Raw genomic sequence first — 13,565 nt, forward strand, 5'->3', positions numbered from 1 at the left:
TGAATTTATGGCCCTGGAGACAGGAATTCCTGTTCTCTATGGAACAAAGCCCTGATCCCACAGGGGCTTGGGAGCGTGCTGAGCATTTTCATGGCTTACTCCCTGCTGCAGCGTGTGTGGTGGGACCTGGGGAGCAGGGTCCAAGTGAAGTGTGGGGTGAGGTTGGCTGAGCTTGCCCCTGGCAGGGCAGCTTCTCTCCCTGTGCTTGTTCCAGCCTGTACTGATAAACACCTCCTCGAGGGGTGAGCCAGGATTGCAGCCTCCCACAGCACATCGATCCCTGTCATCTCAGTGGAGAATGCCAGCCACGGAGCTGATTAATGCCGGGGTGGGCAAGTGCTGGGTTATTGTTCAGCCTCTCTTCATGAGGTCGATGGGAAATTTGGCAGGAGCTCTCTGGATCTGCAACGTGCACACAAGCATTGTGTGTGTCCCCCCCACCACCCCCTGAGGACTCTGTGTGATTTACACGTGAGTGGGTATGATGAAGTGGAAATGCACACCGGTGCCTGGGCACTAATGCACACTGTTGGACTGATGCTTGGGAGTGCTCCATCTGTCCCTGCCCTGATGTGACCCGGCCTTGCTGGGCCTGGCTTCAGGCTAATCTGCTCATGCTTTCGTTTCACCTTGATCCTTGTAGGTCCCTTGGCTCAGAGATGCTGTATGTGCTCAGGAGGCTGATCCAACAGTCAGGGTGAATATTTCCTTCTGTGTGGATGGTGTAGGTCCTTGGGTGTTAAAGCTGACTGAGCTGCTCTCCCACACCTAATGTACTGTACTGGTATAAAACACAGGTATCTCTGAAGGATGTGCATTCAAGGCCTGATCCTGTTAGAAGGTCTGGGCTTGAGGAATTGCAGGATCAGGCCTGAAGAGGTGATGTGTTACCTGGGAGGTGCCATTCACTCGTCTCGGGGGTTAGAGCTTTTACATTTTGAGATCCTTAAAATGTTCACTTCGATAATCCTGTGGCACCGAGTACTGTTTGCGAGCTACATCGGGGATGTGCTGTGTTCCCTTCCAAAGGACCGGCCGTTGATGCCCTGAATGCTGTCAGAGGGGCTAGGGACTGCGGGGAGTAGGGGGCGGCTCCAGGCTCTTGGAGAGACCAAAGCTGCAGAGAGGAGCTGCTGCTTCCACAGCCGGGGGGGAGACCCGCACGAACAGGGGGCGGACGTGGGGGGACGCGCCCGCCGCGCCAGCTCCCCCCACGGCTCCGTGCGCACCCGTCCGCGGCCGCTGGGTAGCGCTCGGAGCCGCGTCGTCTCCCCGCCTCCCCGGCTCGGGCTGCCCCCGGCTCCGCCGAGCCCCGCCGCCGCGGCTCACTCCGCTGCCGAGCCGCGCAAGGAGGAGCAGGCAGCCGGCCGGAGCGCCGAGCAGGGTCGGCTCGGCGTCGCCAACCCTCCTGCCGCGCACTGCCGGTGGCCCCGAACCGGACTCCGAGCCGCCCAGTGCTGCCGCCGCACTTTCCCCGGTTCCGTGCGGCTGCCGGGGAGCAACGAGGGGAGAACCAACCCCCGTCGCCCGTAAGCCGCCGAGGTGGAGATGTCCCCAGGCAGGAGCTGAGCGCTGGGGAGGGGCCGCCTGCCGCCCCCTGCCCCTGGACCCCAAACTTTTCCGCGGCTGCAGTGCGCTCGGCTGCGAGAGCGGCAGGGATCCAGTCCCCCCATGATGCCCGAGCGGGCAGGAGGGGCCGGGGGCTCGCAGCCCTGCGCTTCCCGTCCCCTTCCCTGACGCGGGGCGCAACGCTTGGGGAGGGGCTCGGCTGCCGGCCCCGCTTCGGATTTGGGGGTCTCAGCTCTGCACATCGCCGGAGAAGTTGCACATGGTGGGGAGCTGCCTGCGGACCGCCCCCGCCCCACGAGGAGCCTTTCACCCCTTCGTCTTCACCGCCCCCTCCCCGAGCAGCGCTGCTGCGGGTGTCCCTGTGCCGGAGCCCCGAGGACTCACGGGTGCCTGGAGCAGCGGGGAGCGGCGCCGCAGCCACCCGGATTATAAAGTCGGGGAAGTTGCCCCCACCATCCCCGCAGCCACGTCTCGGCGGAGCCATGGCCCGGCTCGGGAGCTGGGGGCTGCTCTGCTTTGCTTTGCTCACTCTGCCCGGCCTCCCGGGAGCTGGCGCCCAAGGTAAGGGGGTGAAGCCGCGGGGATACCCTCCACTTCCGATTCGTATGATGGGGATTGACCACGGAGGGTTGGAGTCGGAGAGGGTCCCAGTGCTGCTTCCCTCAGCCGAGCCCCCCCACCCTCCCACGTTGGGGAGGCTTTGTGCCAGCCCGGGGGGATGGGGGCTGAGGTGACCTCGGAGCTTCTGCCGGGGGAAAAGGGGGCTTAGCGTCGGTGGTATTCAAGAACACCACCCCCCACCCCAGGAGCTGGGCTTCGAAACCCCGCCGGTTCCGAACACAGCGCGGTGTTCGGGAGGGCTCGGCGGGGGTGAGAAGCAGGGCTGTGTTCTGTCGCCTCCTTCACCCTGCCCCATAACTGCCCCCCAGGCTGACGACTGGGGGGCAGATGTCGTGCTGAGCATGGGGGTAGAAACTGCCTTGGACCACTCTCGGGAGGCTAAGCGTCCCCGCGGATGGTGAAGGCACCCATTTCATCCCCTCTCGGGGCATCTCCACTGCACCCTAGACCTGGGACACAAATCTGGGGAGCTCCCAGAGAACACACTTTGCCCCGGGGTTGGTCCTATCGACCTCCAGCCAGCTGGTGAGAGCGGGAAGGGGGGTGAGGCTGCAGGGAATCTGCAGCCCTGAGCCCCCGTGGGTGCCCGGGGCTCCCTGTGCACCCGGCCAGTCCTAGGGGCGAGGCAGAACTGCCGTGCAGGGCAAGTTCCTCTCCACGCCATACCTCTGGGGCTCTGGCATGGCATGGTCTGTTTTTCAGCTGCTCCCGATAGAGATGTAGAAATAGTTTGTGGCCCTTCGGGGTGCAGGTGGGGTTCAGAGATGGTAGGGGTCCTTAGGGTCCCATGCCCTCCCCGCGGGGAGCTGCGGAAGAGGCTCCCATCAGGAGCATGGTCACCTCCATCCCCACTACTCGGACCCAGCAGATCCAGCCTGTGAGACGGGAGGGGGACACAGTGGGGCATAGCGCCGGGGGTCCTTGCCCGCGACATTTCTTGCCCTTGTTTGCGGCAGCAAGTGGAGCCAGAAGTCCCTGTGTGCTGCCGTCCTCCCGCTCCCCCTGAGCCCTCCCCCCCGAGCCTCCCCCAGCACTGCTATAATTTCTCAGTAATTAAGTTCAGAACATAACATCTAAAGCGGCAGTATATTATCCGGGCAGGCCCTGTGTGGGGAGCTGTGAAGGTCTCTTTGATTGATTCACTCCCTTGCCGAGTTTCTCTTCTCCTGGCTGGCGTCTCCGGCTGGCGGGTCCCCCGTGCTCTGTTTGTTCCCCGCCTGCGGGACGTGTTTCCCTGACCCGGTCTCCTTTCCATTTCTCCGTGGGCGCTGCGAGGTCTCGCCATGGGGTGGGAGAAGTGGGGCTGTTTGTGCTTCAGCCTTCTCGAGGGGTGGGGAAGGGGCTTTGCTCCCCTTTCCTGGTGCCGGAGCTCAGATTTGTGGCTTTGGCTCCCTGCGGCATGTGTCACGTCCCTGCGGGCGGTGTGACATTGCTCCGTGCCTGGCCCCGGTGCTGCATGGCAGGTGGCAGCCACGGGTGAGCAGTGGATGCCTGTGGCGAGGGGAACATTGCCAAAGCCTGGCATGTGCTCATCTCCCCTGCTGCAGATGGCACCGGTGATATACCAGCGGGGTCACCTCTCTGGCTGCGGTGCCCAGCAAATGTGGGCTGCTAATGCCACCACGGCCCATTGGGGTGGGCTGGGTGCCGGGGGAAGAAAGCTGGTGGGATGCCCAGCTTTGGCCTCCAGCTTAACCTGGCTGTGGTGGGGCAGACAGGGCAGCCTGGTGTGGGCATCCCTGCAGGGCTGGCAGTGCTTTGTGCCAGAGCTATTGATTCGGTCAGCCAAAGAAAATGGGATCGATAGAGAAGGGAAGGAGGAGGAGATGGTGTGAGACCTCCCTGGCCAGGGCTCCCCGGGTGTGAGTTGAAACACTTTAATACCTGCAGTTGGTAAAACAAAGGCCCTGCACTGCTGAGGAGAGAGGGGACGGAAGTTTAATTACAGCCCGTCTGTGCTGTGTAATTATTAATTAGCCACGGCAAAAAATAACTTATTGATTAGGGGCCTCGCGCTAATTACCCAGCACTGAATGCGGTGCTGGGTAGAAGGCTAATCAGTCAGAGCTGCCCGGGCAGGAGCTGTGTCGCAGTGCGATCTGTGCTGGGGCTGGTGCCATGGCTGGGGGGCTCTGTCATGGTTGGAGGGGCCATGGGCAGCCCACTGCTGCCAGCTCTCCTGCAGCAAAGGTGCCTTCAGCTGATTAAGCAAGACAGTAAAGGGCCCATCAAGTGCTGGGGGAGGTATGCCTGAGGGGTGCCACCCCCTGCTTCCCACTTTTTGGTGGGTTGAGGTACCCTCAAGGGTGCAGCTTCTCACCTGTGGTTGGAGGGACACAGCCTGGGGCCCACTATACTGGCACAGCATCTCTAATGGGATTGAGGAGGTGGTGGCCAGTCCCAGGAGGGATTTGGGAGGCTTAAGGTTCCAGACGGGATTTGGGGCAGGGGCCTGAGATGGGCAGCTTCCACCAAAGAGGCTTATTAGAGGCTTGAGTGGGGGGGCATTGGCACCTTCTGTCACCCATGCATGGTGCCTGGGCACGTCCACATGTATGGAGTCCCACAGGGCAGAGCAGGAAGGGGGTTCAGCCCCTGCTTCTTCCCAGGGATGTGGTACTGGTGATGGGCTCACACCAATTCCTCTGTGTAAGGTGCTGCTGAGCGTGGGTGCCTCTGCCCTGGCTCACCTTTGCCCACGAGCATGGCTGGCATGCTTGCTGGTGGCCTTGTGCAAAGCACCAGCTCAGGAAGGAAAGTGGCTTTTAGGGGAGAGGAAGGGAAGATTAAATTTTGATGCGTTTTTGGAAGCCATTAGTGACCAGGCACAGTAATGAAATTTTGATGACCTGATAACTGTAAGAGGAGGGGACATGGTCACATCCCAGGCAGCCTGTGTCGCTGTGCCCCATCGCTCTGCTTGCTGCCTTGGCTAGTCCCCAAAGGTTTGGGCTGCCAGTGATCTGAGCCATGGCAGCACTGGGAGCCACCACTGTGCCCATGGACTGGGAGCCAGGTCCCTGGGGGGAGACCAAGCAGGACAAAGGCTGCCAGTCAGGGAGGAGGATGGCTGTGGGCTTGTACCCATAACCAGCCAGTGCTGCTGGCACATGCCAGTGAGCTGAGCAAGCTGGGTGCATCCCAGTGGCTCCTGCCCCAGTGCCAGCCAGGGTGGCAGTGTTGAGTGGTGCTGGTCCCTTAGTGATGGGGATTAGGCTGTGGTGGCTTTTCTGCTCAGCAGGAGCAAATGAAGGAGCTGGAGGAGAGAAGGAAGGAGAGAGGGAGGTGGTTGCAGGTTGCTTGTGAACCTGGGAAAATGCTGATAATTAAACTGGGGAGGAGGGAGGCTGCCTCGTGGGGTGGTGTGATGAGGAGTGACCCTGCATTTTAAAGAACTATTTCCTTGTCCCCAGCCTGTGCCTGGAACTGATCCCTGATGTGTCTGGTTCCTGCCTTGGGGTGAGCTCCAGCTACAACACACTTTACTGTAGGCTCTACACAAACTGTTTGGGGTGCACTGATACCTTGCAATAGTAGCACAGGCTGTTGCCTGGGGTGAATAAGGCCCTGCACAAACTGGGGTGCAGAGCTGGGTGGGAACAAAACCCTTTGTGTGCTGGGTCCCAGCTGGGGTGAGTGAGCAGCAGGTCCCCTTGCCTCTAACAAGGTTGGGGAGGTAATGAGGGCTCAATGTGTCACTGGGTGAAAAATGGTCAGTGCCAGGCCAGTAATAAATATGCTGCTGTCAGTGGTGATGTGATCGTGCTAACAAAGGGCAACCTGAGCCCCTGTGGTGGTGCTGGGGCTGGTGTCTGGGCACAGGGTGGTGCAGAGGGGCTGGTGGCCACAGTTCTCTGTGGTTCCTGCACATGGCACCAGGTCTTGGTCTTCTAGAGAGTCTGTGGGCATCCAGCACCCCCGTGGTGGGTGTGGGGAACAAAGGGATGTCCTGGAAGCTGCTTCTACTGTGTAGGTGTACTGAGTGGAGCTGCTGGAGAGGACACCAGGCCAGGGTCACTCAGAGTCATTGGAGATATGGTGGTAATGCCAGGGACCTTCCCCATTCCTGCAGCTTCTGATTTGTTTTGGGGTTTCCACCCTTTGCATCCCTAAAGCCATACATGGAGGTGGATCCAGACTTGGGGTGTGTTTCTGCTACCCTTCTCCTTGCCAGCAGACAGGAATTTGCTGGCAGCAGCTCTCTGCCTTGCTGGCTCTGCTTGGCATCCCTCACACTCTGAGCATGCTGGCAATGCTACCTGTATGGACACAGCCCTGGGCACCCCTGCATGGGGCTGTGGTACCAGTTGTCAGGGTGCACCCTGCTCCTTGTTCTCAGTGATGCTCTGGGGGGAGGGGTGGGTGTACACCCCGTACCTTGCTTCCAGCGATGCTTCACCCTTCTCCTCTGCCTGCTGCTGACCACCTGTCCACACCCAGAGCAGGCAGAGGCCCCCTCGGTGGCCCCCTCCCCTTGCCCTGAGCCCTGCAGGGTGCAGGAATGCCTGCGCCTGGAAAGCCATGCCTGGCTCGGGTTGCCTGGGAACTGGGAAACCTGATCCCTGGGAACGGGGCCGAGGGCAGGGGACATTCCTGGGCTGCAGCTGGTCCCCTGGCCCCCTTTGTCTCCCTTCCCTGATGGGGTGGCTACACCCCTGCCCTCGGGCCCCCCAGGAATGGACACTTGGGGTGTGGGGGGCTCTTGGGCCTCAAGTGGGGCTATCCATGGGGATGCTGTGACTGACAGCTGCCAGCTGCTTTGGGTTGTCACTGCCTTGCATGGATCAGTGTCACCTTCTGGTCAGCAGCCGCTGTGGGCTGGGGAAGGCTGTGGGCACTGGGACCAGCTGCTGCTGAATGCCAGCAGCTGGGCATCCCTACCAGCAACGGGGATGGCACGGTGGCAATTCTAGGAATGTTGGGGTCTTCTGTGCCGAACCCACCCTCTGCTCCTCACCAGCAGTCATTGTCCCTGTTGTCCATCTCAGTGCATGGCATCCGTCTCGAGCATGCTGACAGCTCTCCCACTGCCCTGTGGCAGCTGGGGTGAAACCTGAGGTGCAGGGCAGAGGTGGCGGTGGGCATGGTGGGCAGAGGATAGGGATGTGGTGCTGGCTGGTGTCCTGCTGCCCTGCATAGGCAGGCACACGTGAGCAGCTCCGTCAGCTCTCATCCATCACTGCCTGCCCACGCAGAGGGGCTGAGGCCCCCGGTGTAGGGAAACCTTGATGAGTTTGACCATTAGCAGAGAGAAACGGCTGAGCTAATTTTAGCTGGGATGGCTAATTGCTTTTTCGCACTGCTGGGTGAGATGACAACCTGCAAGTCCTCGTCTGTAACCTTGAGCCCTCCTGACTCCATGCAGCAGCCGTGCCTGGGTCCTGCCAGGGCAAGGATGAGATGTGGGTTTGGTCATGGGAGTGCTGGTCCCTAGAGGGGGTTCTCCAGGACACTCAAGTCCGTGCTTGATACTGGCTAAGGCTGGGCTGCCTGGCAGGGTCCTGCTAGCCCTAGTTGCAAGGATGGGTGTCGCTTGTGCCTCTGAGGGAGTGGGGACATGTCGCATGGAAAGAGACCCTGGCTGTGGGATGAACCTCCCCCCCCAGCACTCAGCAGCGTGGTTAATGTTCGTAGCTCAAGCTGCTGAAGGGAAATGCTGGGTTTAGAGCCTCTTCACTGATCAGGGCACTATGCCTGCACCTGGGGATTTGAATTGCCTGAGCCAGAGGGCAGTTTCCTGGGGTGAGCATGGGGCTTCAGATCCATGTGCTCCTTCTGCCTGGTGTCTGGGGTGGCTGGAGGAGCTTGTTACCTTCTGCCCCCATCCTGCTGTGCCATCACCCTCAGCTCATCCCAGTTCGTCCTGGGAGAGGAAACTGGGTTGAATCTGGGGCATGCGCTGGGCATTAACTGGGTTTTTATGAGGTCATTTATGTCCCTCATTCATCCTTTCCGGGAGCCTGTGTGTCCCCTGCGGGGAGCAGTAGAGCGCTGGGTTGTGTAGGTCCTCAGGGCTCAGCCTGTACCTGCAGATCTCAGCGCATGGTGGGACTATCAGTGCTTCCCCTCCTTCTCCCCCTCCCCCTCTTTCTTGCTTGTGCTTACACCGTGGGGTCAGGTTGAGAGCTTGGGGAAGGTGAAAGGGAGTGGGTCCTGCATGCACATCCCCCAGCCGTGCATGGAGGTCTGTCTGGGGGACAGTGCTGGGACAGGAGCTGGTGTGGACGTGCTGCCGGATCCCGGCCCAGCGTGGGGCTGGGATGGGTGGATGGCTGGAGGGGGCTGGGATGCAGTGGACACAATAGCTCTGGTTTCAGCAACCCGCCTCCTGAATGCCTGAAAAACAGCTGATGGCCGTGAAGGGGGATGAAATGGGATTAGCCGCTGTTTCCAAAGGGAGCGCGTCCTGCCGAGCCCGACAATGCTCCCGCTGTGCCCCTGCTTCATGCCTTGGTGTGCCAGCCCTGGCTCCCTGGGGCTGGGCTGCTGCCTTCTGCCTTGACTGTCCCTGGGGGTCCTTAGGGCTTGCCAAACCGCCAGTGCTCTCCATTTCTGCCCGTCCCATAGCGGCACCGAGGGCTCAGGATTTGGTTTCTCACTCTGCCCCGTCAACACCAAGGAGGTGCTGGGGTACCTCACCCAGTCCATACTGGGGTGGTATCAGCTTGGGGCTGTCCCACCCCAGCGAGCAGCGCTGCTGAGTGCCCAGCCTGATACAGGGAAGCAAACCTCGTGGTGCGAGGGGCTTCGCGGGGGGAGGGGGTGTGCCTGCTGCCCCTGCAGCCCTCTCTGAAGGCAGTTTGCAGTGAGTGCTGGGGATGGGGTGCAGAGGGGAGTATCAGCACGTTGCGGGCAGGGGCTGTTTGTGGCCCCAGCTGCAGCGCTGCCGGGGGTGGGGGGCATGTGTGTGTGCGTGGCACCGTGCTCGGTGGAGTGAACTGATGTTTATTTTGATAATGAGTTCTCAATGCATTCGCAAACTAATAAAATCAACTCATTAAGGTGGGATGTTTAATTCAGAGCTCTGCCGTTGGGAGAACCCCTCCCTGCTGGCTGAGCACTGGGAAGCGCTGAGCACCTGGCCTCTGCCTGCACACCTTGGGTGCAAGGGGAGGAAGTTGATGAGTGCCTTCCTCTCCCTGTTTTCTCCATTTTCTTTGCTCACACGGTGGAAAGAAGGGCTTGGGTGGAGGGGAGGGGGCCAGCAATGGGGAGCTGTGCTGTGCAGTGGAGGGTAGAAACAAAGCAGGAGCAGCAAGCAGGGGTGATGAGCTGCTGGAGCACTTCACCTGGGGCGGTGGTGGAGTCTTGCTCGCTTGGCTTCTCCCCATAAGCTTCATGTCAGGCTGGGCAGCGGCGCTGGCTTTGCCGCTGGAATTGCTGGCCCAGCCTAGCTGCCTTGGCTGGAAGAGGCCCTCTGGCAGGGAGAGCCACAAGTGTGTAAATAAGTGCAGTGACCAGGGTTTGCTGCTTCTCTGCTCTAGAAATTCAGGGCTGTGGTGGATGGCTGGGTGGGGGATTGCCGGTCTGTGAGCTATTCCTGTCCCCCATCTGCTAACTGAGGTGTCTGGGAAGGGAAAAGCTTTGGAAAAGGCTTTTTCCAAAGGAAACTCTGTGCTTGCTGTCATGCTACAGCTATTCAGGTCTCAAGTAAGCAGTGCAATGACTAATTAATACTTCGGAAAAAAGGATGTCTGGACAGCACCCCAGCACGCTGGCGAGTGCCTGGTGCCCGCTGGCTTGAGGCTGTGCCACAGGGAGGGGGGACCACAGCCACCAACACCTTCATCCTGCTTGGCACAGGGGGAGCTGGCAAAGTGTTTTCCATCCCGCGGGGCCGGGGACTTAATTACGTCAGTGCCATGGGAAAGGCTGAGTGGGGTTTTTCTTGTGGTTTCTGCCTTCTGTTTTTCTTTCCCTGCCGTATTTTTGTCGGTTGGGGAATGCTGCCTTGTTGAGATTCTCAGGGTGAGCCTGGAAAGCGGCTGTGTGTCTGTCTGCAAGGGCTGTGCTGAGCATCCTGCATGGCTGGGAGGTGTGGGGAATGGAAGGAGCTTGGGGATAGCAGGGGGACAAGGATGGGTGCCCCTTGCAGAAGAGATGTCCCAGCTGCTGTTAGAACTCTCATGGGATCTGTCTGGTGGTGGCTTTGCTTTCCCGTCTCACCTTGGCTGTGATGGCTCTGGGAGTCACTGCAGCTTAGGGCTGTTTTTGCCTTCCAGGAATATCTGGAGGATGCTCTTGATGTGATCCGTGGGGTCAAATCCAGCCTGAAGCTATGCTGGGCTGCACTGGGTTTGTGTGCCATCCATTCCACCCAGTGCTGGGAGCAACCTGGGGTTGGAGTCTGGGGCTGTTGGGACTTCACAGCTGGGTGTGGAGCTTGTTTCTCCCAGACTCTCAGGGGGAAGCTCTGATCCTGGCTGGGAAGTCTCTGGGGTAGGAAGGCCCCCTTCACTCCTCAAAGGCTGTGGGGAGGGGGATGAGTGTTTGCCTCCCCTTCTGGCCGGGCAGTGTCTGGCCGGTGGCAGTGGAGGGTGTTTGGAGGTGGTGGCTCTCTGTCCTCCCCCTTCCTCATCGTTTTGGAGTCTCTCCTGGGGAAATCAGCTGCAGGATCTGGCCCCTCTAATAGCGTTGAGTCACTCTCCGGGTGTCCGTGACTCACAGCAGTGACCCAGATACAGCGGAGCTGCGGGATCGGGAGGATCTGGAGCATTGGCAGGAGTTTGCTGGGGAAGGAGTTTTGGCCAGAGCCTGGATCCCCGGCTGGGGACAAAGCTGTGCCCTGCATGGGGACATGCTTGGTGGAGGGACAGGCTCACTGCAGCCCATGGTGACCTGGGATGTGCCCCCAGGCTGGCGGGGGCGGGGGGTTCTCCTGTTCCCCAAGGAGCTTCTGTATGTGGCCTCTTTGCTAGGGGTCTCCTGCAGCTTCCCGCACTTGGGTTTGGATTTGGAGCCCCATGCTGTGGGCTGTGCTTTTGGGGCCAGGTTTGAGGCCAGGCATTGGGGTCTGGGGGGGTTGCCTGCACAGTGCTTCAGAGCATAAAGCTCTGCTTGTTTGCCCCTCTGGGCTCTTAGGCTGGGAGCACACAGTGGTGCTGTGTCCGTTTGGGGTTCCCTGTGAGGGGAAATGTTGTTTTTTCCAGCCAGGCTGGGCAGGCAGAGGGGCTGGGTGTGCGAGGGCAGGCAGGGACGGGCAGGCACACAGCCCTGCTCTGTTCCCAGCCACGGCCTTGCCGTGGGGCTCAATGTGATGCTGTTCCTCAGCCAGGCCTGACGTCTTTTCCTTGGCTCCAGAAGCATCCCAAGCCTTTACCTGGCCAATATCAGCACTGGGCTGGGTGCTGAGGGCTGCCCTGCATTGCCTGCCTTGGGCAGAAGCACAGGAGCCAAGAGGGTATGATGCTGGCACAACCCCAGCTTTGCCACAGTGAGAGAGGGTCGCAGTGAGAGAGGGGTCAGTCACCACGCTTGAGCCCCTCTGATGACTGAGATGTGCATGGTGTTTAGGGAAGGGATTGCCAGGGTGGGACTGCAGAGAGAGGTGGTGGCATCATCTCCAGCACTGCTGGTGGGAGAAGGGAGATCCTGAGCAGGCACCATGGTGCTGCTGAGCTCAATGTCCCTTTTGCAAACATCCCTTGGCTTGGGGCAGCTGTGCTCACCCTTCCCCATGTGCCCCATCCCGGGGGGTTTGGCCAGGCATGGTGAGGCCCCCAGCTCATCCAATGGCTCACTGAGCATTCCAAGAGCCTGGCTGTGGCTTGTTATGGAGCCATCCTGCTTTTAATTAACAAATTAAAATCCTAGTTAACAATCCAGCCCCAGGGCTGTTGGAGGCTGGGAGAAGCTGGAGCATTTGTTATGGAAACAGCAGTTAATTAACAAATAAATAAATAAGTATGGGCCTGGAGACAGATGTGGGAGGAGGAAGGGGAGATGGCAGCAGGGTCAGGGTGTCCTGCTGGCCTGGCAGGAGGCAGTGCAGGATGAGGGCATCCATCCATCCATCTGTCTGTCCTGGGGGATGCCATGGCCCTGGTGAGCAGCACCAACCCTGCTTGGAATCACTGGGTATGAGGAGCTATCCTGGTTTGTGCTGGCTGTGTCTTGCTGAGTTTGGGGCTTCTGGTGTCTGCCTGGGCTTTGCTGAGTGCTTCTGGCCCTGGAAATCAGACCTACTGCCTCTTCTTCTGCCCTGAGGCTGGGAAGTGTGGTGAGAGAGCTCTGGTGAAGATGGATGAGTTGTGACACTTGCAAAACTGCTGTGCAGTTTGCAGGTGACACTGGTGTGGTGCTGGGGACTGTGTGAGGAGCATCACTCCTTGGGCCACTCCTGCACCCCAGGATGGCTGCAGTCCCCATCAGTGTCCCCTTTGTGCTGAGCTGGATCTGGGCAGGGGCATTTGGGCAGCTCCCCGGGGCTGGGTGCAGCCAGGGAGGGGGTTGCTGAGGCCATGCTCCCCGGGCTGTGCCCTGCAGTGGTCAGCTTGAATTAACCACAGGGCTGTCAGCAAGCCGGTGCCTGCTGCCGGTGGGGATTATCGCCGCGGGTGGTGGGTGCTGATGGAGCTGTATGGGGCTTGGGGTCCCCCTGCTGCTCTCTGAAGCACTGTGGGTGCCTGGCTGGTGCTGCCCGAGGTGGTGTCACCCTGCCTGTGTCACTGCCAGTGCCAAGGACGGGGTAGTTGCAGGGACTGACGTGGGGATGTGACCCTGCTGCCAGCCTGTGCTGGAGCCCTGCAGGGTTTTTGCAAGGGGTGAGGAGGTGGTGGAGCTCATATCTCTCCTGCAGCTTCACCTTTCCCAAGGCTTAAGGGAAGAAAATCAGTGTAAAAGCCGGCTCTGCAAATTCTGCCAGTGTCACACGGGCAGGGGCTGTGCTCTGCTGAGCAGCTCCTCCAGGTCTGCATCTCGCTCAGCCTCCCACCTAATCCAGTTAACACACCTCTGCAATCGGCTTATGGCATGTAAGAAACCCCAAATCTCCTCTGAGGGAGGGGCAGGAGAGTGGGGCAGCAGCACCAGAGCTGTAGGTTCTGCTGGGTCTGGTCTGGCTCCTTGCTTGGGTGGCAATGGTGGGTCTGGCTCCCCTCCACTGCTGGACCCCTCCTGCTGTGTTGGTGTCACGTTTGCAGCCTTGCTGGGAGGTGGTTCCATGCCCCAAGGGCTCTCCCCCTCCAGAAAAAGACCTTTTTCCACTGCAAGGAAATTGCTAAAGCAATTGCACAAATGTGCACAGGATGGGATAGGGATGAGAAGGTGCCCAGCCCCACTTGCACCTCTCTGGGAGGGCAGGAGTCATTGCCTGAGCCTAGGGGGCTGTGTGCCCTTGGCAGACACCCCCTCCTCTGCCTGTGCCCCTTTGCCAT

At 59.9% G+C, this 13,565-nt stretch overlaps 1 protein-coding gene across 1 annotated transcript in view; it reads left to right on the plus strand.

The window, feature by feature from the left end:
• Positions 1–2,051: 2,051 nt before the first annotated feature.
• The window catches only part of SDK2 (sidekick cell adhesion molecule 2), a 50,847-nt gene continuing 39,333 nt past the window's right edge, over positions 2,052–13,565 (plus strand). Inside the window, exon 1 of the mRNA XM_054394081.1 lies at positions 2,052–2,130. Within this exon, the coding sequence (XP_054250056.1) occupies positions 2,052–2,130 (79 nt within the window). The remainder of the gene's footprint in view (positions 2,131–13,565) is intronic.

This window comes from Indicator indicator, chromosome 29, assembly GCF_027791375.1.
Source record: "Indicator indicator isolate 239-I01 chromosome 29, UM_Iind_1.1, whole genome shotgun sequence".
Classification (NCBI taxonomy): Eukaryota; Metazoa; Chordata; class Aves; order Piciformes; family Indicatoridae; genus Indicator; species Indicator indicator.